General features: G+C 54.5%; 3 protein-coding genes across 3 annotated transcripts; 1 reads left to right on the top strand and 2 right to left on the bottom strand.

Annotated features, from left to right (window-relative positions):
* Positions 1–1,200: 1,200 nt before the first annotated feature.
* Alkbh4 (alkB homolog 4, lysine demethylase) lies at positions 1,201–6,959 on the bottom strand. The gene is made up of 3 exons (XM_006971399.4): positions 6,749–6,959; positions 4,122–4,319; positions 1,201–2,613 (listed from the first exon to the last, which is right to left on the bottom strand). The coding sequence occupies exons 1-3, from the start codon at positions 6,881–6,883 to the stop codon at positions 2,044–2,046; spliced, it is 903 nt and encodes a 300-aa protein (XP_006971461.1). The 5' UTR covers positions 6,884–6,959; the 3' UTR covers positions 1,201–2,043.
* Positions 6,950–15,894, top strand: Lrwd1 (leucine rich repeats and WD repeat domain containing 1). The gene is made up of 15 exons (XM_006971267.4): positions 6,950–7,196; positions 8,425–8,659; positions 9,131–9,247; positions 9,741–9,881; positions 10,015–10,119; positions 10,639–10,761; positions 10,841–10,955; positions 11,651–11,760; positions 12,033–12,240; positions 12,694–12,766; positions 12,862–13,002; positions 14,999–15,090; positions 15,213–15,368; positions 15,452–15,564; positions 15,650–15,894. Exons 1-15 carry the CDS (start codon positions 7,117–7,119, stop codon positions 15,788–15,790), a joined length of 1,950 nt encoding a protein of 649 aa, XP_006971329.1. The 5' UTR covers positions 6,950–7,116; the 3' UTR covers positions 15,791–15,894.
* A 230-nt stretch (positions 15,895–16,124) lies between these two features.
* Polr2j (RNA polymerase II subunit J) lies at positions 16,125–22,160 on the bottom strand. Its single transcript, XM_006971268.4, has 4 exons — positions 22,007–22,160; positions 18,379–18,468; positions 16,842–17,016; positions 16,125–16,325 (listed from the first exon to the last, which is right to left on the bottom strand). The coding sequence occupies exons 1-4, from the start codon at positions 22,057–22,059 to the stop codon at positions 16,290–16,292; spliced, it is 354 nt and encodes a 117-aa protein (XP_006971330.1). The 5' UTR covers positions 22,060–22,160; the 3' UTR covers positions 16,125–16,289.
* Positions 22,161–25,559: the final 3,399 nt, after the last annotated feature.

The raw sequence follows: 25,559 nt of genomic DNA, 5'->3' as shown, positions 1-25,559 counted from the left end.
AATGGTAGGGCTATTGGCATGGCTCAGATGGCGGAGGTCTTTGCTGCCAAGGTTAATGACCCGGGTTCAAGCCCCAGAACCAACACAGAGAAAGGAGAAAACTGACGTCCTCCAACAGTCCTCTGACCTGTGCACACCACACACACACACCACGATAAATAAATGAATGTAGCAGGATGGTGGTGGCGCACACCTCTAATCCCAGTGCTCGGGAGGCAGAGGCAGGTGGATCTCCAAGTTCAAGGTCAGCCTGCTACAGAGTGAGCTCCAGGACAGCCTGGGCTACACAGATAAACCCTGTCTCAAAAAACCAAAATAATAATAATAATAATAATAATAATAATAATAATAATAATAATGTAATAAGGAACCAGAATTGTTGACCTCTAGCCTCCAAGTAACACACACAGCTAATGCAGGTGTACCCACACACATGTGGCAACCTGTACAATGCCTCAAAAGTTGGTATCATAAAAACAAACCAACCCAGGGCTGACTGTGACCCTTTCCTGGGGGTGTGGGATGGTGTGTTCTGCCTCCAGAGCCTCAGGATAGAGGGTTGTCATGTCGGCCAGCCACACACCTCCATCATCCACCTTGGCCCGTCTGTCTTCTCTCCTCCACAGAAGGTCTATGGCTGAGCAGAGTGTGCCCTGCTCAGAAATTTCTTCTTTTTTCTTTCTTTCTTTTTTGGTTTTTAGTTTTTTGGTTTCTCTGTGCAGCCCTGGCTGTCCTGTATTTCACTCTGCAGACCAGGCTGGTTTAGAACTCCGAGATCTGCCTGTCTCTGCCTCCCAAGTAGTGGGATTAAAGTGTGCACCACCACCACCCAATGTGTCCTACTCGTATAAATAAATAAACAAATAAATAAATGTAATTAAAAGGATTAAGTTTGATCCCTGGGACCTGCATGGTCAAATTTGAGAGTTTGAGACTAGCCTGGGCTACAAATGGAGAGCTTATCTCAAAAAAAAAAAAAAAAAAGGAAAAAGGGTTGGGCATGGTGGAATGGTGCCTATCTTTAATCCCAGCACTTACACAGAGGCAGAAGAACCTCTGAGTTCATGGCCAGCCTGGTCTAGAAAGTTCCAAGCCAGCCAAGACTACACAGTGAGACCCTGCCTTAAAACAAAGCATGTAACTGCAACCCCTTCACACAGAGCTGGGGAAAGGAGAAAACCGTCTCACATGAGAACAGGGTTTTCCTTTTTCTCCTTTATTATAAATTTTATCGGAGAGGTAATGTGTATGTGGAGGCCAAAGGACAACTTGCAGGAATTGGCCCTCCCTCCACCACGTAGATTCCAAAGACTGAGGCAGGCGGTCAGGTTTGGTGGCAAGTGCCTTTTACCCACTCAGACATCTTGCTTCTCCCAAAACTACAGTTTTAAAAAGATTGAATCCCTCCAAACTATGACAAATTAAATAACCCAACGAGCAGCCAAGATCCAGGCCCATCAGAACCAGCTCCGGGCAGGCTATGTGATGCTCAGGGCATCAGGGGTCACACGGCTCCTCAGAACACCTGGCCACTGGGCTGTCATCCCAGCACTTGGGAGGCCGAGGAAGCAGGATGGCGAGTTCAAAGCCAGGCTGCATCCTGAGTTCCAGGCCCATCCGGTCCACATGAGACCTTGTCTCAAAGACCCCAACAGAGTCGGTAGTTGGCAGAAGACTTGCTTAGCAAGCAGGAAGCCCTGGGTTCCATCCCAGTACCTAAAAAAGAAACCTGAGCCAAATCCCAGCATTCAGGAGGTAGAGGCAGGAGGATCAGGAGTTCAAAGTCATCCTCGGCAATATAGGGAGCTCAAGGCCAGTCTAGGCCCGGCAGTGGTGGCGCACGCCTTTAATCCCAGCACCCGGGAGGCAGAGGCAGGCGGATCTCTGTGAGTTCGAGGCCAGCCTGGTCTGCAGAGCGAGATCCAGGACAGCAAACCAATGAATCTATTGAGCTGTGGAGAGACCTCAGGGCTCGCTCCCCATGGTCGTGCTGGAGCCATGTTTGCAGCCGGCCAGGCCAGCTCTTGTGCCCAGGAATGGTGCTCACACGGGCCTCCCCTGGAAGGAGAGCGCGGCCTGCAGCAGCTCCTGTCCCAGGTCCTGCCGCTTCCCTCCAGGCAGGAACTCGCTGGACAGCTCTCTGAAGGTGGCGCAGACACGCCGGGCCTGGATGTGTCTGCGGTGGATGGCGTGTGTCCACTGGTGCCGAGCGGCTCCTGTGAGCACCAGCAGGGAGCGGCAGGGTACCGAGATGGCCACTTCCACCTCCTGGCTGGGGACAGACCTGCCTTCCAAAGCATCCGGTCCGATGGAGGGGGCCGAGCTGAGCAGGAGGCTGCCGGGGGCGTCCCGGGACATGGACACCACAGTGGCCGACAGGAGGTTGAGGCTCACCAGCCGCTCGCCCCACAGCCAGGCGTCATCCAGGTGGGGGTCGATGGCCGAGCCCCGCTCTGGGCTGTAGTCCAGGTTACACTGTTCCACAGGCCGGAAGTCCTCCAGCCCCGGGTAGAGGCCCATTCTCTGGACCACCATCTGGCTGAAGCTGGGGAGACCCTGGAAGCCCGCAATCTTCAGCTTCTGCTTCCGAAAATTGACTTTTGGGCCATAGTCCTGGAGTGGAGACAGGAAGGAACGGAGAAGGGGCTCAGTTTAAGAAATGCCAACTGCTGCTGGACGGTGGTGGCGCACGCCTTTAATCCCAGCACTCGGGAGGCAGAGGCAGGCGGATCTTTGTGAGTTCGAGGCCAGCCTCCTCTCTAGAGGGAGTTCCAGGAGAGGTTCCAAAGTTACACAGAGAAACCCTGTCTTGAAAAACTGGAAAAGAGAAAAGAAATGCCAACCACAACCAGGGTGTGGCTGGTGCCTGCATGTAATTCCAGCACCTCAGAAGCTCAGGTAGGAAAACTGTCTAGAGTTCAAGGCCAGCTGGGCTACAGAGTGAGACCTTGTCTTGAAGGAAAAGAGAGAGAGGAAAAAAAAAAAAAAAGCCAGTGTAGCAGGGCCTACAATCCCAGCATTGTGAGTGGAGGCAGGGGGATCAGAAGTTCACCTACACAGCAAGTTTAGGAACAGCCTGGGTTCTAGGAGACAGTGTTGGGGGAGGGGCCTCTTGGAGGGAGAAGGGACAGGTGGGTTCAAGGTCCCCACAGAAGCCGTAGTGTCTGTCCTGTGGGTCGGGGGCAGAGTGAGCGCCTGGGGTGGACCCAGCATGGGGAGAAACTTGAAGGGACCTCCAGCTGGCTGCCATCGCCAGGGCTCTAACCAAACGCGGATGCCAGGAACACAGGGTGAAGGTGCCTTTGCAGCCCCTGGAGGAACTGACGAAATTGTGGAAGGTGGGTGAGGGGGAGCTAGTGAGGAAGGGGAGGAAGAGGAGGAGAGGTACACGGCCCCTAAGGGCCTATCAGGAGCCCTGACACAGGAGACAGGTGGTGGCTGGTGGTAGCCCTGCAGGATGGCGATCTCATCTAGAACTTACCATCATCTCCCAGGCATGGAGACAGCAGCGGACGAGGAACACCAAGCAGACGTGGCGGCCCTGCTGGATGAGGAAGCCCACGACCCCTGTGACTGGCCACCCATTCCCTACCAAAGAGTGTGGTGACATGCTGTGTACTCCAATAAAGCTTGCCGGAGGATCAGAGGACAGAGCCAGCCACTACATTGGACATAGAGGCCAGAGAGTGGTGCACACATCCTTAATCCTATCACTCTGGAGGCAGAGATCCCTCTGGATCTCTGTGAGTTCAAGACCACACTGCAAACAGCCAGGCAGTGGTGGCACATGCCTTTAATCCCAGGAAGTGACGGCAGGGCAGAGAAAGGTACAGAAGGAAACAGGAACTAAAGCAGTTCAGCTGAGACCCTTTCGGGTGAGGACTCAGAGGCTTTCAGTCTGAGGATTTGTGGAGTTGGTGATGTAATAGGTGGCGGCTGTGGCCTGCTCTGCTTCCCTGATCTTTCAGCTTTCACCCCAACATCTGGCTCTGGGTTTTTTATTAAAAGAACATTTAACATTCAACATTTGAACAACAAAAGATCCCTAGGGTGTGGCCACGAGACAGCCAGGGGCCCCTGGCAAAGGGACTGCCCCCTGGGCCCGGCTAGGGCCACCATACCTGTTTCCTTCGTCCGGATTGAGAGAGCTTCCAAGGGTCACTGTCCATCAGACGCACCATCTCAGCCTCTTCCTCCGGGGTCACAAAGTCCGTTATCAATGTCACCCCCGGGAAGGGGAAGGCCCAACCTTCCAAGTCAGAGTCCTTGGGCCCCATAGCCCAGCCTGTGTCCGGGCAGTAACGGAAACAGTATTTTTTCTGTAAAAGACAGAGACGGGATGGTGTGATGGGTCAGGGGGTGAAGTGCTCACTTGGCAAGCACAAGGATCCGAGTTTGATTCCCCCCAAAACCCACGTGAAAAAAGCTAGGTGCAGTCACGCATGCTTGCAATCCCAGAAGGGGGGGGGCGGCGAGAAGCAGAGATGAGATCAAGGACAAGCTGGCCTGGCCTACTTGGCAAGTTCTAGGCTAGTCAGAGACCCTGTCTCAAAAAACAAGTTGGGGGGGGTGGGCGGCTGGAGAGATGGTTCAGCGATTAAGAGCCCTGGCTGCTCTTCCAGAGGACCCAGGTTCAATTCCCAGCACCCACATGGCAGCTCACAACTGTCTGTAACTCCAGTTCCAGGGGATTCGACACCTTTACACAGGCATGCGTTCAGACAAAACACTGATGCACATAAATTATTAAAGAAAAAAACAAGTTGGGTGTTGAGGTGGTTCTCTGGTCTCCATGTGTACACATGTACCTGTACACACATACCCCAAACAGAAGCATCTGGAACCACCAAAGAGCCACAATACCCACATGTGCCTTAGGCCACCAGGATCTTCTGACCTCGGGTGCCTTTTGTTGGGACTGAAGCCACAAGAGGTGTCTGGAATCGTACCACTAGCCACATCCCAAGCTCCTTCACTGGGGCATCCTTCAAGTTCATCTTTTTTTCCAAATTACGTTTTTATGCATGCATTTGTGTGTGGCGATGTACATGTGAATGCAGGTGCCCTTAGAGGCCAGAAGAGAGCTCCAGATCCCTTTGGAGCTAGAGTTATAAAGGTGGTTGTGATCTACCTGATTTGGGTGCTGGGAGCCAAACTTAGGTCCTCTGCAAGAGCAGAATGTGTTCTTAACTGTTGAGCCATCTCTCCTGTTCCTCAATGGGGGATCCTAGGCAGGTGCTCTACCACTGAGCCACACCCCAGCCCCTCACTGGGGGATTCTAGGCAGGTGCTCTACCACTGAGCCACACCCCAGCCCCTCACTCGGGGATTCTAGGTAAGCACTCTCCACTGATCCACACCCCCAGCCAGTGATTAGCTTCTTTCATTTAGTATCATATCCTCAAGGTTAATCCATGTGTAACTTTGTCAGAACTTTCTTCCTTTCTAAGGTTATAAAATAACCTACTGTATAGATATCCCAGATTTTTTTTTTTTATTCATTCATCAGCTTATTGTGTGTAGTGGGTAGCCAAGCTGGAATGGCTACTCACTACAATTGTGTGTCTCTGTCTTTCCTTTGTTCTTTGGAGACATGGTCTTATTTAGCTTAGTCTGGTTTTAAACTTGCTAAGTAGCTGTGGCTATCTTTGAACTCCCAAGTCTCCTGCTTCTGGCTCCCAGATCCCCAGTTCTGAGATCACAGGCCAGCACCACACGGTCTACTCTTCAAGTCACCAGTTAATAAATACTTGGTCTGGGCAGTGGTGGCGCACACCTTTAATCCAGCACTCGGGAGGCAGAGGCAAGCGGATCTCTGTGAGTTCAAGGTCAGCCTGGTCTACAGAGTGAGTTCTAGGACAGGCACCAAAACTACACAGAGAAACCCTGTTTAGAAAACAAAAAAACAAAAAAGAAACAAACAAATACTTAGGTAGCATTCACCCTTTGGATGCTGTGAATACTGCTATGAGCCAGACATGATGACACTTGCTGGTAATCTAAGCATTTGGAAGGGGGGTGGAGGGCACCTGGACCTCTAACCAAAGAAAGAAACTAAAACAAAAACCCTATCTTTTGCTTATAAACCCAGGTACATGCTGGATCATGTGATCAATCTATTCGTGAGGCATTCCACACCATTTTCCACAAGATGTTGGGCATGTTAGCACCAACAGAGAGACTCCTCCATTGGCTTTACAGCTTCCTTGCTCAAAGATCCTTTTAAAACTTGAATTTAAGGCAGTTCTTTTAAAACCCTTCAGGGCCGGGCAGTGGTGGCGCACGCCTTTAATCCCAGCACTTGGGAGGCAGAGGCAGGCGGATCTCCAGCCTGGTCTACAGAGTGAGATCCAGGACAGCCAAAGGTACACAGAAAAAACCTGTTCAAGTATTACGTCCAAGTTTGTCACCACTCCCCACTTAGAGTCACAGAGGTGATGTGTCACAGCCGCTTCCCTACTTCCAAGACCAACTCCTCAAACTTGCTGTGTGGCGAGATTGGCTCTTTGCATTTCAAACGCAGGAATCCCGACCTGCAATAGCACTCCTCGCTCAGCCATTCATTTTCAGGTGGCACTTTAGGGACCGTCCGCCTTTTGATTACTGTGACCAAGAAAGCTATGAGCGCTCCATGCAACTCCCCTACCGCGAGGCTCTGATCCCCGCCCGTTTCACAGGCAAGCTTGGGCCTCAGTTTCCCATTAAGAGGGATAGATTTTCTGGGTTTGACTCTTTTTCCATCTCTTACCTGAGGGGAGAGCTGCCAGGGCGGGGACCCGTGGCGCTGTCTCTCGCAAATAAGACAGGTCCGGATGCCCTTGCAGCCGCAAACCTGCAAATGAGTGGCTTCAGCCGCTGCAGCCGCGGCCGCGGCAGCCGCCATAGCACCTTCCAAGTAGTCAGGGCGCAGGCGCGAGGCACGGGGGCCGCTGGGAGTTGTAGTCCTCGCACGCAGAGGCAGGAGGCCGGGCGCGCGGCAGGCGTTGTGCTTCCTTCCGGTCGCCACGGGCTCTAAAAGGCTTTGCTGTGCGCCATCTCCTGGGCTCCGCGGCTGCGGGCGGGCGTTAGTGACCGGACTTGGTGGAGGCGCGGGTTCGGCTGAGCCCTCGGACACCCATGGCTCCCCTCACTCAGCGGCTGCTCTTTCAACGCGGGCGACCCAAGACCAACAGTCTGGGGAAGATCCGGAGTCTGGAGTAAGCGCTGGCGGGGTTGAAGCGGGTCCCGGGCGCGGGGTCCTGCGGGGTCCCTTCCCTTCCCGGGTCGGCTGGTGGGCGGGGTCCGTGGCTCAGACCCCTCCCCATCCCCGCCTCATCCCCGCCTGTCCAGGTTATTCCCATAGCGGGGATTCGGGCCCCGGTCGAGCCTGAGTGTCTCGCGCCTAACGGAGATGCGGGAGATACGGGCAGGAGTCAGGGGGACCTGGATCGGGCTCCCTTAGCCCCGCGGAGGGTGGAAAGACTGTAGAGCACTCGCTGGGGTGTTGAGCAAGCCCGGGGAGCACGGAAGGAGCCGACAGGAACGAGGAAAAGCATTCAAGAGGGAACTTGGAGGCCTTAGGTTCTAAAGTCGTTAGGAGATCTAGCACTCGAGGACCCGTCGCAAGACAAACGTCGGACGTTGGAAGCTAGCCTGAGCTACAGGACCCTGTCTCTAAAAAAACTTTTTTTTGGTTTTTCGAGACAGGGTCCCTCTGTGTAACAGTCCTGGTTGTCCTGGAACTCGCTTTGTAAACCAGGCTGGCCTCAAACTCACAGCCTCTGCCTCTGCCTCCCAAAGTACTGGGATTAAAGGTGTGCACTACCATGCCCAGTAACAAAAGATTCTTCAAAGGAGGGAAGTCGGGCCAGAGAAATGGCCCCTCGGGTAATGGTGCCTGTCACCATGCCTGAGTTCAATCCCTTGGGCCCAGACAGTTGAGAAGGAGAGAACCAGTTCCCTAATTCTGACCTTCTTACCCACACCTTGGACTGTGCCCATCCATACACACATGCACAGACACGTTATAATAAATAAAAATGTAATTTTAAAAATGGGGGCTAGAGCTGCAATTCGTAGGATGCTTGTCCGACATGCACAAAGCTGGAGTCTCCACAGGGTTCCATCCCTGTCACCACCTGAACTGCTCCCGAGTGGTGGGTGGCACACACCTGTCATCCCAACACTTGGAGATAAGAGGCAGGAGAGTAAGTTCAAGGCTTTCCTGGACTACACAGTGAGTTGTGGGTTGGATCTCTTTTGAGTTTTGAGGCCTGCCTAGTCTACGTAGCGAGTTCCAGGCTAGCCAAGTCTAAAGGTAAGCCCATGCTTACTCTACACCATAAGAAATTGCTGGGTGCAAGCAAACCCCTCTGGGGCAGATGGGGGTTAGTGAAAGGGTCTGCCCAGCCTTCTGAGCTTTCCTGATCTCTGCCCTCACCACAGTCTCTCGGGGCTGGAGCTGCAGTCAGAGCACTTGGACCCCAATCTCCTGGGGCGCCTGAAGCAGCTGAAGGAACTTGACCTCTCCAACAACCTGCTGGAGACGCTGCCTGCCAACCTGGGCCTGTCCCATCTGCGCATCCTTCGCTGCGCCAACAACCAGCTGGGGGACGTCACTGCCCTGCACCAGTTTCCGGACCTCGAGGAGCTCAGCCTGGAAGGCAACCCCTTCCTGACGGTGAGAGGGAGGTCCAAGCAGCTCCATGCTAAGGACCAGGACTGGGGCAGACTCAGGCTTCGCTGTTTCTTTTGGGTTTTGTTTTGTTTGAGGTGGGGTCTCATGTAGCCCAGGCTGGTTTCAAACTAACTGTGTAGCCAAGGATGGCCTTGAGCTTCTGATTCTCCTGCCTCTGAGTTCCTCAGTTTTGGCCATGCTCCGCCAGGCCTGGTTTATGCAGTGCTGGGGTTCAAACTCACGGCTTTGTGCATGCTATGAAAGCAGTCTCTCGTCTGGGCTATGTACCCACTCTGTCTGGGTTTTTGTTGCTAGTCTGAGACAAAGTTTTGCTTTGTACCCAGACCAGTCTCCACCTCTGTGTATCCCAGGCTGGCATCAAACCTGAAACATCCCTACCATACTCACCCTGAATATTGGGATTACAGGCATGGGCCACTACTCCTGGCTTTCACTTATTCCTCCGTCCTTTAGGTCAACGACAACCTGAAAGTCTCCTTTCTCCTGCCCAAGCTACGCAAGGTCAACGGCAAGGATGCGGCCTCCACCTGCTCACAGGTGGAGAACCTAAATCGGGAGCTGACCAACAGGGTGAGCATGATGGGAAGTGGATGGAAGGGGGGGGTCCTTGGTCACGTCAGCAGGGTATTGAGAAGTGGATTTTCGGGGGTGTGTAACAGAGCTCTTACCCTGACAGCCTCGAGTCTGGTGTGGTGAGTTTGGATCTGTTGCTTCCTGTGTTTGGAGGCCCTGTCTCTGAGGTGCACACCAGGGAGGCTAGAACTTTGCAGTGAGCTGGTTTTTTAAGACGGGGTCTTGCTGCATAGCCCAGATGGCCTAGGACTCTTCTGCCTCCGCCTCCCAAGTGTTGGGGTTCCCACTCTGCCCAGCTGAACCAGGCTGGTTTCAATTCATGTGACTTAGGTTATGCTAGTAGAGAGTAAGAGACTGTGCCTGCAGAAGCTTCCAGAAGCTAGGATAGCCAACACTCGCTGTGCTCCGAAGGAGATGGGGTGGAGGTGCTGCTGTGTATGGCCAGGAGACCCAGGCTGGGCCGGTCTGGATCTGGTCCCTCTTATGCCAGGTCACAGCTCTCTGGGAGAAGTTCATGGCCACCGTGCGCCCTGAAGAGGAAGCTGACAAATCCCAAGCTGACTTCGTGAGGTCTGCCGTCAGGGATGTGCATTATGGCCCCGAGTCTCTCAGCGAGTTCACCCAGTGGCGGGTATGCCACTGGCGAGGGGACGCTGTGCTGGGGGTTGGTGGCTTCCCTGGCTCTGATGGATTGGGGGACAGTGGTGTCAGGGGAGAGGCGAAGGGCACTGAGACCGCTCAGCTGAAGGCCTGGCCCCACCCAGGTGCGGATGATCGCCGAGAAACTGGTGGCCTCAGGTGGGGCCGAGGTCCAGGAAGCAGATGAACCAAAGGCGCCTCCACAGGCTGCAGCTGTCTCCAAGCTCAGGGTGAGTGTGTTTGCACCCGGCTGTGAGGGCCCCGGGCCTTTGTGAGCTAGAACACAGAGGCTCTTCTCCATGAACTCAGGTGATGTCCAAGTGTGTGCGTCAGCCTTCCCTAGCTGTGGCAACATACTGGAAGTAGTCAGCTTACAGGAAGGAAGGGGTAGTTTTGTTTATGGGCTCAGTCCATAGTTGCTTGGCTCCAAGACTGTCCATATTGTGAGTTCACATAGCAAGGATGTCTGAATCTCATGACAGCAAATGTCCCTTTGAAAGGGGTGCCTCCCAGTGACCTACGTCCCTTCACCTACGCCGTACTCCTGAGTAGCCCCATAGGCTGGTGACGCAGCTTTTTAACCTTTGGGCCCTTGGAGACCATTTCAAGTGTCCAGCCCTAACACAGGCCAAGTCCCCCCAATGACAGTGGCTCAGTTCTTGCTTTCCATATTTTTGAGGGTGTAGTTCAGCCTGTAGCCAAGGGAGGCAGCCCCTGGGGCATGGACACAAGTCCCTAACTTTCCACAGGCCAGAAAGGTGGCCTCAAAACGGCCAGATAATTTCCCACTAGATCTCCCTTCCACCAAGCGAGTGTGTTCCTCCCCACCGCCTCAGACGGAGGCCAGACCTGTGGACTTGGATGGAGGCCAGGTAAGCTCCCCACATGGCGGGGGGGAGAGTGCCAGAGGGAGCAGGCCAAGGGGCAGCTGTGACCCCCTCTCCTCCACAGGCTGCCCTCTGCCTGGAGCCCCTGCATTTCCTGCAATGTCACAGCAGAAACAACAGCCCTAAGGACCTGGAGACCCAGCTGTGGTGCTGCGCCTTCGAGCCGGCCCGGGAGGAGGGTGCGTGCTGGGGCCGATGGGCGGTGGGAGGCTCGGGTCACACAGGGGTGCTCAGTGCTCAGTGCTCAGTGGCAGCCTGAGATGAAAAGATCCCTGGGAAATTCAATGAGATTGGTCTCAGGGTAGGAAGAAAGGGCTGAAAGTGGGCGGTAGGCGCACGCCTTTAATCCCAGCATCCTGGAGACAGAGGCAGGAGGGTCTTTGTGAGTTCGAGGCCAGCTTAGTGTACAGAGCGAGATCCAGGACAGCCAAGGCTATGCAGAGAAACCCTGTCTCAAAAACAAAAAAAAAAAAAAGGGCAGGAGAGACGCTCCCTGGCTAAGATTGCTTGCTGCTCTTGTAGAGGACTGAAGTTTGATTCCTAGCATCTACCATGGGCTGCTCACGCTGCCAGTAACACCAGCTCCAGGGAATTTGGTGCCCTCTTCCGGCCTTTGTGGGCACCCGCACTTAGGTGCACACCCCCCCATATGACACAGGTACATAACCGCTCCTTTTTTCTTTTTTTTAAGATGAAAAGACCATGCATGTAGTATAGTGGTACAGTGCTTGCCTATCACGTGAGGTCCTGGTTCTCTCCCCTGTAACGAAAATAATTATAATAATAATAATAAAGTGTCATGGAGACTAGGGAGAGGGACTATAGGGGAAAACGTTACAGAAAAGATGTTTATGTGGTTGATACCATAAAACAGGGCACTCAGGGGCCACGTCCCAGACTGTGGCCACATGTGGTGGAGAGGCTGTTTGTGTGATAGACTGCCAGACGGGCATCGTACTCCATAAATACAAGGTACCAGGCGAGGTGAGTGTCAGGGCCCTCTTCCTGAAGACTGTTGGGTCCTGGGACAAGAGCCCTGAGCTTGGAGGCCCAGGATAAGCTCTCCGTTTCCTGTGACTTAATGACTTTGGTGGGGATGGAACCCAGGGTCTCAGGCCCACTGAGAGCGCTCTGCCTCTGCGCCCTTCCCCCAGCTCCTCAGCCCCCACAGTCCTCTGGGAGCTTTTCTCTCACTCTGCCTCGCGAGCAGGCTGCACTCGTTCCCTGCTCACGACCATTCCTTCCACCCTGGGCAGGAGTTCTTCTCAGTGGCCTGGACAGCCCTGACGGTGGTCACCCAGGCAGGCCACAAGAAGCGCTGGAACATGCTGGCAGCTGCGGGCCTGCGGGGTATGGTCCGGCTGCTCCACGTGCGAGCAGGCTTCTGCTGCAGCGTCATCCGGGCCCATAAGAAGGCCATTGCCACCCTCTGCTTCAGCCCAACCCACGAGACCCACCTCTTCAGTAAGACCCTCGCCTCTGAGCTTTCTCATCCTCAGTCTTTCTGGCCTGGTGGCCTGCGTCTCTTTTTGGGGGGCGACAGGACTCACAGGATGCTGGGCACAGATGACCTTGGTCAGAAGTGAATTAGCTTCTTGGCCAATGAGGAAATCCATTTCAGCATGCTATGTGGCTTTGAAGTTTCCTATAGCAACTTGGGCTCTTGTGTTTGTCTGCCTGGGACCAGGGGAGATCATCCTGCCCCTTGGGTAAGGTGACAGATAGGCTACAAAGGTGGATGATGCTGTGCACACTGGGTTCGGGCAGGACTGAGGGCATGGTGGTCCATGAGTCCTTGTCCTAGCCACAGTCTGCCCTTCCCGCCTCTGGTACGCTAGTTGAGGGACCCAACCCACAGACTCATCCTGCAAGGGGGTGGGAATCTTCTCAGGGCTGTCTTTCCCCATCCCTCCTCAGCTGCCTCTTACGACAAACGGATCATCCTCTGGGACATTGGGGTGCCCGACCAAGAATACAAGTTCCAGGCTAGGTGAGGCTGTGGACTGGCCCGGAGAGGGGCGGACTGCTGAGGGCGATGTTCGTCCGTGGCCCACGGCTCACGGTTTTCCACACCCACGTTGGCAGCCAGCTCCTCATACTCAGCTGCAGCTCCACCCCCTTGCGGCTCTGCCCCGTCGCCTCCTGCCCGGATGACCTCCTGCTGGGGGGCTGCGAGGGAGGCTGCAGCTGTTGGGATATTCGGCTGGACCAGCCCCAGAAGCAAAGGTGAGGATGCCTGGGATGCCGGGGCCCCAAAGCTTGGGTGTGTTGGGTTCGCGTGGGCCCTGGGCACACCACACCGCTGCTTGGGCTGCCTCGGAGGCTCTGTTCAGGGGCCTCTTCTTCACCTTTAATCACCACATTGCAAACAAGTGCCCCTGGCTGTAGCTCAGTCTGTCGAGTGCTGAGCATGCATGAAGTTCCCAGCACATCAGTGGTGCATGCCTGTTAGCTCTTGAGAGGATCAGAACATCAGAAGTTCAAGGTCATCTTCAGCTCTGAGAGTAGGAGTCCAGTCTGGGCTCCATGAGCTCTTGTCTGAAAACCAAGTGAGGCCCCAGGGGTAACTTCTAAGGGGCGGGTCCTGACGGTGCAGCCTGGTGACTGATGGAGGAGTTCTCAGAGCTGCTCCGCAGAGCCTGAACTTGCTGGAGGACAGCAGGGTGCAGCCGGAAGTGAGGAGGGCTCTGGACCACCTTGGCCCAGCAGCTGAAAATGTCACTGAGGAGCGAGGCTCCCAAGCAGAGGACACCGAGTTTTGTGGGCTGTGGTACCAGCAGAATCCGGTTTGTCCCACTGGTCTCAGAAGCCCCTGAGTAAAGATGGGATTTGAATATTAAAAGTGGCCCTTTATTCAGAGCCAGCAGCCTGGGAAGCCTGAAGGGGGGTCTGCCTCCCCTCACCTCAGCGATCTCTAGTTAGCATCATCTCCATCTTCATGTGGGTTCCAGGTGTCCCAGCTGGTCACAGGGTTGTGCAGTGTCGCTAACCCAAGCTATCTTGTCCTTATTTAGCTTTTTTTTTGGGGGGGGGGCAGGGGGATAGTGACAGGGTTTCCCTGTGTAGTCCTGGCACTTGCTCTGTAGACCAACCTAGCCTCAAACTAAGATCTGCTTGCCTCTGTCTCCACTGCTGGGATCAAAGGTGTGCGCCCTTCAAAAAACGAAGAACAAAGAAATTCAGGGCCACTCCCTGTCCCCCAGGTCCATCCCTGTTAGCGTTCTTTCCTTTCTGTGCAGTGAAGGTTGTTGCACTGACTGACTTGTGTAACAGTGCACACGTCACAGCATGTGTGTGGCGCTGAGGACAGCATGCAGGAGCTGGTGCTCTCCTTCCACTGTGGTTCCCAGGATTGAACTCATGTCATCGCCAGGCTTGGCAGCAAGCACCATTACCCACTGAGCCACCTCGCCGTGCCCTGAGCTCTTAAGTACACTTGCCTACCTTTATAAGTGCCAGTCTCAGCGTAAGGAACAGCCCCAGGGTGCTGACAGGACACCTGCTTTCAGAGGGGCAGCAGACATGTGGCAGATGTGGCAGCAGCCAGCTGCTTGTGGACACAGGATCCCCTGCTCATCTGTCACCCTTGGGAGTTATCTTGGCTCCCTCCCCACTCCGGATTCTGCCCACCCCGATGTCTATGGTCTCCTGCTCCATCCAGATGTGTCCTAGCCTGAGTCTGCCCTCTGGGCAGATGCCAGGATGCCTCTGTAATGGCAGGCCCATGTCTTACCAGATGGTACCAGACCCAGATTTTTGAGACAAGGTCTCACTGTATAGCCCTGGATGGCCTGGAACTCACTCTGCAGATCAGGTTTTGGTTTTTGCCATTGTGTGTGTATGGGCGGGGTACTTGTGGAGGTTAGAGGACTTCCTGGAGTTGGTTTTCTTTCCACCTTTACCTGGATTCTGGAGGTTAAATCCAGGCACCAAGCTTGCACAGCCATCATTCACTTACTGAGCCATCTCACCAGTGACCCCTCCCTCTACACAGCTGTTCCGTCCTTAAGTGGGGGAGGGGCCACGGGCCACCGAAAGCACCTTGTGGCCTGTAGTCGGGAAGACAAGGCCCTGTACCCCTGTACCCCGCGCTTCCATCCCTGACTCACACCCCCAGCAGTGGCTCCCCTTCAGGACAGCCCAGGCTCTCTGGACCAGGGACCAGGCAGCTCCTGGGTGAGCCCGTGGCCGTCTGCATGGGTAAGGGTAATGTGTTCTGCAGGGTGTGCGAAGTGGACTTCGTCTTCTCTGAGGACTCGGAGATGTCAGGACAGAGAGTGGATGGGCTGGCATTTGTGAATGACGATGTTGTGGGTGAGTGAGCCCAGCTGGGACAGCCTGGGCGGGGACTTCGCTGTGAGGGTGCTGGGGCACTCATCGGGGAGCAGGGAGGTTGTGGTAACCGCAGCCTGGGCTCCCATCTCCTCTCCCCACAGCCTCCAAAGGGAGTGGAGAGGGCATCATCTACCTGTGGAGCTGGAGCCAGACGTGGGCCAGCCGGAGCAGCCGGTCTGTGCTGCCTGTGGTCGCCCTGGCCCGGCTGCAGTGGTCACCCACCAATTTGGCGTACTTCTCACTCAGCACCTGTCCAGGTGAGCCCGGCCACCCCATCGGTGGGTACCCCCTCTGCCCAGCCCAGCCCCACCCCATCTTAGGCCCCATCCTGTCCTGGCAGACAAACACCTCGTGCTGTGTGGGGATGAGGAAGGCAGCGTGTGGATCTATGATGTTGAACACCTACTGAAGCAGCCACCTCCGCCGGCCACAGCTCTGCAGGGCCCGGCACAGGTACCGCTGGGCACCCTGGGGGTCCTTCCCGGTGTCCTGGGCTGCGGCTCGGTAGGCAGGAACCTAGTGCCTTCTTTCCCCTCAGATCCTGAAGTGGCCTCAGCCAGTAGCACTGGGTCACCCAGTGACCAAGACCATGGTCAACACGGTGGTGGCCAACGAAGCCTTCACCTACCTCACCGCTCTGACGGACTCCAACATCGTGTCCATCTGGAGGAGTCGCTAGCTGGCGCAGGGCAGTGGCCAGGGATGCGGCTGCTTAGCTTGGGGCTAGTGGTAGAGGTGTTTGTACCAGTGAGTATTTTATTAAATTCTCTGTTGTGGACTGGAGGCCGGTGGAAACTGAGTGCAGCCCCCCGGGCCTTACTGGGGTTCCTACCTTGATTAGCTCAGGCAGGCCCAGCAGCTGAGGCTGCCGACAGAGACCCAAGGATCCCCTTCACTCTGCCTCCCCAGCAGCCCCAGGTTCTGCCTCAGCCTGTGGTTAGGGTCTGTGGGACAGGTCACCTGCTGTCGTCCAGTCTGATGGCCCACATACCGCAGTCCTCTGTGCCCGTGGGTCTTTTCCTGCTGTACTTTATTAGGAAAATACCAGTCTATCTATGTACAGAACAGGGCCACGTCCAGCCCCGGAGAGCTGAGTGGCTGTCGTCGTGGGTTACAGAGAAGGGCCCTGAGGATGTGTGCACCAGCCTTCCAGCCATTAAGCAAGGCTCCTTTAGCCGTTACTCGATTCCTTCCTGCTTGTCCTTGATGGCCACCTGGAGAGGAAGGACAAAGACGGTGACTTCACTGGAATGTCCCCAGTGTCCCTGTTGTGTGGCACCAGGAACCTGGCCCTGCCGTCCTCCAGAGACTACAACTTGGGGCAGAGAAGGCTCCAGAGTGCCTCGGCAGGTCCCTCCTACCCTGCCCTGAGACACCTGCTGCTGAGGGCTAGCCAAATGGGATGTGCCCAGCAGGCTGAAAGCCTCCAAAGGTGGGCCTCACCTTACACTGAGGACTCTGACAAGGACCTGGGACTCCTCCCCTCTGATGAACAGCTGTCTCAGGCCTTATGAACCAGAGTAGCCAGTGTAGGGGAAAGGGGAAAGAGATTTTTGTTGATGGGTTTTGATGCTGGGGATGACACCCCAGGCCTTGATGGTGCCAGGCAAATATTGGACCACTGAGTCCCACCCCAGCCCCTCACGGGGGGACCAGTGGGGGTGAGGGGACAGCTCTGCTGTGGAGTCACACATCACAACTCACAGGCCCCTCCCTGCCCAGCTCCTCACCCGGAAGCGTTCCTCCAGAAGGGAGAGCTCGCTGATGAGGTCTGTGATGGCGTTGGTGAAGGCCTCCTGGGGACTGTAGTCCGGGGTGGTCTGCACGCGGATGATGATCTTGTGCTCCAGGGGGTGAGGGACTTTGTAGCCGGCAAACAGCACCTGTGGGTCCTTCAGCAGCTGGCTGAGAAACACAGGGACACTGTGAGGCAACCCGGCAGGCTTTCTAACCAAAGCGGCGGGGCTCCCTGCCCCCAACCATGGATGAGTGAGTATGGAGGTATAGGCCTGCCAGCTCAGCTGCCCAGGACTGCAAGTTCGAGACCAGCCTAGCCAACTTAAAATAAGGGCAGGGGAAATCAAGTGAAAGGGAACCCTGTTATCTACAAGATCAAGGAAGGACCTTCATCATAGAAGCTGAGAACCACACCTAGACCAAAACATGGCCAGCGTTGAAGCGGCCACAATACCAAGCCCCGCTCCTGGGTAGAGCAAGCAGGTTGCAGTGGGAAGAGAAGGGCCAGGCTCTGAGGGTCCCCAGGCAGCTGTCCATATACAAAACAGGGTCCTTTTCCACACAGCTGAGGGAAATGGAGAACCTAAGGTCATGGGCTCTAACTGGCCCCTGCCATACATATCTGAAGAGTTGTAGGATGGAGTTAAGAGCGTTGGCTGCTCTTCCAGAGGACCCTGGCTCAATTCCCAGCACCCACATGGTTGGCTTTCAACTAACTCGAGTCCCAGGGGGATCCAACACCCTCTTATGCCATGCAAGGGCACCATATGGTACACAGATGTATGTACAGGGAAAAAAAAACCCAAACGACCCATACAACAGCACGATGGTGGAACATGTTGCTCTTGTAGAGAATCTGAGTCTGGTTCCCAGGACCCTTGCTGGGTGGCTCACAACTGCCTGTAACTCCAGGACAACCTCTTCTGGCCTACTGAAGTCACTATACTCTATATACATTTATTTTTTGTTTTGAGACTAGGTTTCGCTGTGTAGTTCTGTCTGTCCTGGAACTCACTCTGTAGACCAGACTGGCCCTCACAAGAGCTCTGCCTTCTGAGTGCTGGAATCCTAGGTGTGTGCCACAATACCCATCACCTGTTGGCCTCTTGATGCCCTTTAAAATGAAAGCCTGCTTTGCTGGAGTGCCCTGAACTTGATCTTAGCCAAAAGACCAAGAGGCACCTGCTGGGACTCCCTGCCTACATAAATAAGCCAGCACAAAACTGATGGAATGGGGTCTTATGTGGCCAGGATCCCAGCAACTGGAGGGTACTGACGAGGATCAGGAGTCCCTGACCGGGTCATCCTCTCTTAGGAGTCAGTCTGAGGCCAGCCTACACAAGACTGTCAAAAAGCCAACAGAAGCCCGCCGCATCTCAACAGACCTGTCAGTGCCAGGTTGGGAGAAGTACCTAGTCTGATGTGTCAGCACAAGCTGAGGAGAGCCGGAAGGCACCGTCCCAGGATGTGTACTCAGCCGACAGAGCCCAGTTATAGTCCCGCCCCCAGGGCCTCTGGCCTGGGACTTACGATTTAATGATGTTCCCCAGAGTGTGGTCTTCTTTGTTGATGGTGAACAAGCAAGCATTGGGCACCTTCGTGTCCTTGTTAATGGTGATTCTAGAAGCAGACAGGCAAACACTGAGGGTCACTGCTTTCCCAGCCCACAGCCAGCCTTTGTGATGCTGGCGCTGATCCTGGAATCAATGTCCCCTGGGGTTAGACATCCTTGAAACTGCAGTTCAGCTCTTCCCACCCCCACCCCCCCAGAAACCACCTGACTTCCCACACGCATTTGTTGCCTTCAACTGGCTCCTGACTAAATTCCTGGAAGACAAAAACACCTGGGGAGGGGCAGCACACACCTTTAATCCCAGCACTCTGGGAGCAGAGGCAGATCTCTAGTTCCAGGACAGCCTGGTCTACACAGAGAAACCCTGCCTCAAACAAAAACAAAAAACCAGATCCCTAGCCTCCAAACCCCCTAACAATATAAGGCAGACCCAAGTCCATCATTCTGCAAGCCCAGCTAACCCCAGCAGTACTAGGGATTGAACCCAGGGCTTTAGCACACTAAGCAAGGCCTCTACCACTGAGCTAAGGCCTAGCCCCTGGACACCTTTTCAATCAGTTTCCTCACCCTAAAGGACCCCGGGAGAGCTCTGGCATGGCTCAGCCGTCCACCCTTTACCTGGAATGGGTAAGGCTCTGGGTTTCATCCCTACCACTGCCCATGCAAACCAAACAAGCCGGCCAGGCTGGCCTGAGAGCTCAGACCAGTCCCAGGGACAAGCCTCACTGTCACCTTGCCTTCCTCTTTGCTTAAGGTCGGGTCTCGTTTGCCCCTGGACACACCATGCTGGCTGGCCCTCCTGTCTCCACTCCCATGTCCCTGGAGGAGCCCGAGAAGTAGACACTCAGCACAGTTCTGAGATGGACCCACCCGCAAGTCCTCAGCACATGCTTTGAGCTATTACCCACAGAGCCATCTCCCCGGCCTATCAGAAATTTAAAGAAAGTGGGGGTGGGGGGTGGGGAAAGCTGGAGTGAGCCCGGCAATGGTGGAGCACACCTTTAATCCCAGCACTCTGGAGACAGAGGCAGGAGGATATCTGTGACTTTGAAGCTAGCCTGGACTACAGAGCAAGTTCCAGGACAGCCAAGGCAACAGAGAGGAACCAAGTTTTGAAAAACAAAAGCTGGAGTGTAGCTTAGTGATAGAGCAGTAACACAGTACGGGCCAGACCCTGGGTTCAATCCTCAGCATGACCAAAAAACCAAAAGGAACCTTCTCTACCCCATGACAGCCCCTTATCTATACACCAGGGACCTGGCCCCCCCCTCCCCCCCAGGATTGCTCCTTTTTTCTTTTCCTGTTTTTTCAAGACAGGATTACCCTGTATAAAGTTCCTCCTGGATCTCGCTCTGCAGACCAGGCTGGCCCCGAACCCAGAGATCCCTCTGCCTCTGCCTCCTGAGTGCTGGGATTAAAAGGCGTGCGCCACCACCGCCTGGCTGAGAACTGCTTTCTTCTAAAGCAGAATTTCTCAAACATGATACACAAATATGTATTTCCTTTGTCCACACCTGCGTCCAATCAGTGGACGACCTGCAAACTGTCAGTTCTTTCTACCATACCGGTCCCGGGGATTGAACTCGTCATCAGGCTAGTCTGTGGGTACCTGTACCTGAGCCATCTTGCCAGCTGGATACACAGACATCTCAGACCTAATTGTTCTTTTCTGAGAGGCTGTCTAGTACACCAAGGTCCTTAACAGCATCCTTGGCCTCTACCCACCAGATGCCAATAGCAACCCCGTTGGGATGACCAGAAATATTTCCAGACATGGCCAGATGCTCGTGCTGATGGGGACCAACAGGGCCCTCGGTTGAGAATGTGCCCTCAAGGGAGGCTGAAGTAGCTAGCAAAGGTCGAACACCCTGCATAGAAACCTCTCAGGAGTGGGAGGTGTCAGTTACAGGCCTGCAATATACACACACACACACACTGCACTGCACAGACAAACTCAGAGAATCTCCTTGAAGAACTTCATTATTAATTGCCTGGCTGACTGATTTGGGGATGAAATGAGCCCTGTGCATGCTAGGTAAGCAATCTACTACTGTGGTGTACCGCTATACATTTTTAATTTTTTTCTTTGAGATAGGGACTCATTTTAGCCCAAGATGACCCCCAAGAAGGGGGGCAGGCACCCAGGGCTGGAGAGATGGCTCAGTGGTTAAGAGCATGACTGCTCTTCCAAAGGACCCGGGTTCAATTCTCAGCACCCACATGGCAGCTCACAACTGTCTGTAACTCCAGTTCCAGGGGACGTGACACCCTCACACAGACTTACAGGCAGGCAAAACACTAACGCACATGAAATATAAAGGGGAGCACTCAGGAAAGAAGGGTTCTTAACCTTTTTTTTTTTTTGGTTTTTCGAGACAGGGTTTCTCTTGTGTAGCTTTGCGCCTTTCCTGGAACTCACTTGGTAGCCCAGGCTGGCCTCGAACTCACAGAGATCCTCCTGCCTCTGCCTCCCGAGTGCTGGGATTAAAGGCGTGTGCCACCACCACCCAGCTCTTAGCCACCTTTTGAGATAGAACTTCTGAGTTGTCATCAAAAGGGTGTGCCCGGCTACCATTAGGACAATTACATGCAGCCGGCACAGGAGCGCACACCTTCAACTCCAGTACTTGGGAGGCAGAGGCAGGCGGATCTCTTGAGTTTGAGGTCAGCCTACACAGCAAGTTCCAGGACAGCAGGGCTATTACACAGAAAAACCCTTTCTCGAAAAAACAAAAACAAAGGCAATTGGATGTTTAATTTCTCCTGGCGAAGCCCGACCAGTACGTTTGACTTCCCCAATCTCAGAATGCACACATCCCCAACTTGGGTGTGTCTTACTTCTTAGCGCCTTTCTCTGAACCCTCCTGCATAAGCCCATATTAAAATATCTTTGCTGGCGGTGGTGGCACAAACCAGAATCCTAGCACTGGGGAGGCAGAGGCAGGCAGATCTCTGTGAGTTCGAGGCCAGCCTGGGCTACAGAGAGACTTCCAGGGCAAGGTAACACATAGAAACTCTGTCTCGAAAAAAAAATATATCTTTAATAAAAATCACCAACTCTGCTTCACGAAACTGTCGAGTCCTGAAATTCTTTTTAGCGTGGAAGCCACGAACCTGAGAGTTTGGCCCGGATCCCTAAAAATCTAGGGGCAATCCTCAGTCTGCTGAGGAGTGTGAGGAGGTAGCTGTGTCTCCGTCCCTTCACCGCTGCACATCATGATCCCCCTGCCTCGGTCGCCAAGTGCTGGTATCACAGGCGTTCGCAACCTATCCAGTAGGACGTGAGCTCTAAAGCCACCAGGGACGCATGGATGTGCATGGACGACGGTGTTGCAGACCAGGGAAAAGAATGCCCAGGGGGAAGGGGCTTTGGCACCTGGCACTCTGGGTTCGAATACAGTCCCAGCCACTTCCTAAGTGTCTGGAGCAAGGGACTCAATGTCCCCGAGCCTCAGTTTTCCCACTGCAAAATGGGTGCACTCGCCCACGCTTCGCACCGCCGCCCGAAATTCGGCAGCCGCGCACGGACGGAGCAGATGCTCAAAGCCAAGCCCGCTCCGGCTCCCCCGGTCGGCCTCCACTTACTTCTTCTCGCCCTCGAAGAGCAAGAACGACTCGAAGGCCGGAGGAGCGTTCATCCTAGCGACGCGCTCTGCCTCCCAGACGCCAACCCGCAGCCGCCGTCACCTCCCCGGAGCCCCCGGAGCGCGACCACTTCCGGGTCACGCAGCCGCGGTTGCTCACCGGGGTAGGCGGCTGGCTGCGCGCCCCCTGGTGGACCGGATGACCTTCCGCGGGCGCGCGCCGGCAAGGCCGAGGGAGCCCGCGAGCTGGGCGCACGCGTCCGCCTCGGAGTCCCGGGCGCCGCTTTCACCCGGCCGCGTTTCCGCGCCTGTTCCAGCCCCGGGAAGGCTGGGCCGCCTGGAACTGGCTCGCTGGGCCGCACGGAGCCGGAATCAGAGCTGTGCGCGCACGGTCGACTGTCTGTGTGCGCTGCTGCTGCAGGACCCCCGGCTGGGTCGACACTAGCGTCCTTGTGGAGTGTGCTGGATGGGGAGCGGGGGCGGGGGTGTAGGGGTGCGGGGAGGGCTTGGGGTGCAGTGGATCCTCTCTCGAGCGCACAGGTCACTAAAAGCATGATGAAAGCCTGGCGCCTCTCCCGTTTTCTCAGCGATCTCTGTGGTGGCAGTGAGTGTTTCCTGGTTTTTCCTATTTTTAAAGATTTCTGTTTGCCTGTCCGTGTAGCACGTGTATGCGGGTGCCCTTGGAGACCAGAAGAGGGTTGGGTCCCTTGGAGCTGGAGTTACAGGTGGGTGTGAACCATCCAAAGTGGGTGCTGGGAACCTAACTCTAGTCCCCTGTGTTCGGCTGGGAACCGCCACACACACACACACACACACACACACACACACACACACACACACACACACACACACACACACACACACACACACACTCCTGCTTGATCCGGAAAGCCCCATTCCTCTCTCTCCAAACCCCACCCTCTCAGAGAATCTTCAACAACAAAAAGGCGCCAAAAAGCCCAGTTCCGATTCTTGGTGGCTGTGGTATCTCCTCCCCTAAAGTTGCCAGTAGTCCAAGATCCGACCTATAGCGTTCAGTTTTTGACTGTACTTGGGCACAAACCCAGCTTGTGGAGGACAGTCATCATCCTTCAGGGTATATAAGCTGCCTGCTTAGCTTTGGCCCTGTGACCTCTCTGGCCTTGATATCTGGGGCGGGGGCTCACCAGGGAGTTGTTTTGCTCAAATAAACCTGTTCTTTAACTTTTTCAATTCGGTTTGAGCTGGCTTACTGTGTTGGCAGAGAAACCTATTATGGGGCACAGAAAACCTGTCACCCTGAAAGAGCAGTAAGGCTCTCTTAACTGCTCAGCCATTTCTCCAGCCTCCGTGATGGTTCATCGTGTCAACATCATTGTGGAAACAAATCTCTAGGTCAGGCCAGCACGACGGCCCAGTGAGTAAAGGTAGTGTCGCCAAGCCGGACTACCCGAGTTCAATCCCCAGGACCATGTGGTGGAAGTTGGGAACCAACCTCTCCCACGTCCCTGTGTGATGGATCTGCACATCTGGGCGCACACAACGTATAATTAAAAAAAAAAAAAAATACTGCTGGGTGTGTCTGTGAGATTCTAGACAGGTTAGCCGAAGAAGAAAGACTTACTATTAATGTGTGTGGCTCCATCCTAGAGGCTAGGGTCTCAGACTGAATAAAAGAATAAAGTAAACCATCTCATTCTGCTTCCTGGCTGCAGATGGCAATGTGATCAGCTGCCTGGCAATCCTGTTGTTATGACATCCCCACCATGATGAACTGTACCCTTCCCTAAGATGCTTCTGTGAGGTTTGTAGACACAGCAATAAGAACAGTAACTGATACAGTCTCCCAGTGGTTGGGATCACAGGCGGGAGCCAGCCTATCCACTGGTCTGTGAACACTAAAGTATCACTGTATCACATGGATGTCTCCATGTCTCGGGAAACACGGGAAGACGATGTCAGGTGCCAGGGGGCTTTGGGGCCCTTCACACACTGAGCCACGCTCCCCCTTGCCTCTGCACATTGGCATGTTATTTCCGGAGCGTCTAAGAACCGGTGATCCCTAGCCCAGCTCATCCACCTTCAAGGCTGAAGGTCAGAAGATAATGCAGGCGTCTGGCTCGGCTTGTATGTCTCCTTTCAAACTCAGAAGAGGAGGAGGAGGTAGAAAGAGGAGGCCATCCAAGGTTCTCCAGTCACAGCCCAAAGCTTGTAGTCACCTTCGATTCTAGGAACAGCAGAGCCTTGAAGACAGATCACCCCATGAGGAAGAGGAATCATCTCATGGGAAGGAGCTTGACCTTTCAAGCAATAAGGATTTCTTCAGACTGTCCCACAAGACAGCTGAGAAAATGAGAAACCAGACCACGCCATGACCAGTACCGCTTGATTATTGTTTGTGTTGGCTGATCTGTTTATGACCCTGGGGCTAGAACCCGGGGCCTTATGTATGCCAGACAAGTGTCCCACCACAGAACTGCACCACCAGCCAGAGTGTGATTTTGAGCGTACCCTTTGAATTCAGGCATGGTGGCTCAGGCTTGTAACTGCCAGTACTTTGGGGATGGCGTCAGGAGGATCAGGAGTTCATCCTCAGCTGGACAGTTGGGTTTGAGGCCAGCCTGGATGACATGAGACATTGCCTCAAAATAAAGGGGCCAGAGATGTGGATCCGCTGGTAGTGTGCTTGCTGAGCCCTAGATTTAATGCCCAGCTCTGCATAAACTCTGCATGGCTCACACCTGTAACCCTAGCACTTAGGGGGGGTGGAGGCAGGAGGATCAGGAGTTCAAAGTCATCCTTGGCTACGTAATGAGTTTGAGGCTCTCCTGGCTATATGAAAATCCCTGTCTTAACTCTCCCAGAAAAAAAAAATTATATAGATATCACACACACACACACACACACACACACACACACACACACACACACGTCTTCCCTCTGTGGTAGGAGCGGAACTGCAGCCAGGGGGCGCTGCTGTGGAGAGGCTTTTCATTTAGGGACATCTCGGAGGGAAGACTGAGAGTGGCTAGAACAGTGGTTCTCAGCCTTCCGGACGCTGCGACCCTTTAACAGTTCCTCGTGTCGTGGTGACCCCCAACCACAGAATCATTTCCATTGCTATTTCATAACTGTAATTTTGCTACTGTTATGAATTGTAATGTAAATATCGGATATTTCCGATGGTCTTAGGCGGCCCCTGTGAAAGCCACTTAACCCCTGAAGGGGTTGCGACCCGTAGGCTGAGACAGCTAGTTTAGATGACCACCTCCTCGATTCTCTTTCTTCCGTGGCATGAAGGCCCTGCCCACCTGAGAGCTCCAGCCACCGAAACACAACACGTGGCCTGGGTCTCATGAGGAAAGAAAGTGGCATCAGTGATACCCGCTTACATCCTAGTCACCCCATTCCCAATCCCAGGCGCCCATCACCAGAGCCCCACACCGCTCCCCAGCCCTGAGCAGAGTCACTGGCAATTCGGCCTGGTATCCCAAAGCAGACAGAACGGGACATGGCAGCCCAGTTCTGCAGTATGGTCTGGGAGGACGCCCCAACAAAGGAGCTTTGTGGGGGGG

The sequence above is a fragment of the Peromyscus maniculatus genome, chromosome 23 (genome assembly GCF_049852395.1).
Source record: "Peromyscus maniculatus bairdii isolate BWxNUB_F1_BW_parent chromosome 23, HU_Pman_BW_mat_3.1, whole genome shotgun sequence".
Lineage (NCBI taxonomy): Eukaryota > Metazoa > Chordata > Mammalia > Rodentia > Cricetidae > Peromyscus > Peromyscus maniculatus.
The sequence above is the reverse complement of the archived record's forward strand: the minus strand, read 5'-3'. Positions and strand labels throughout refer to the sequence as shown.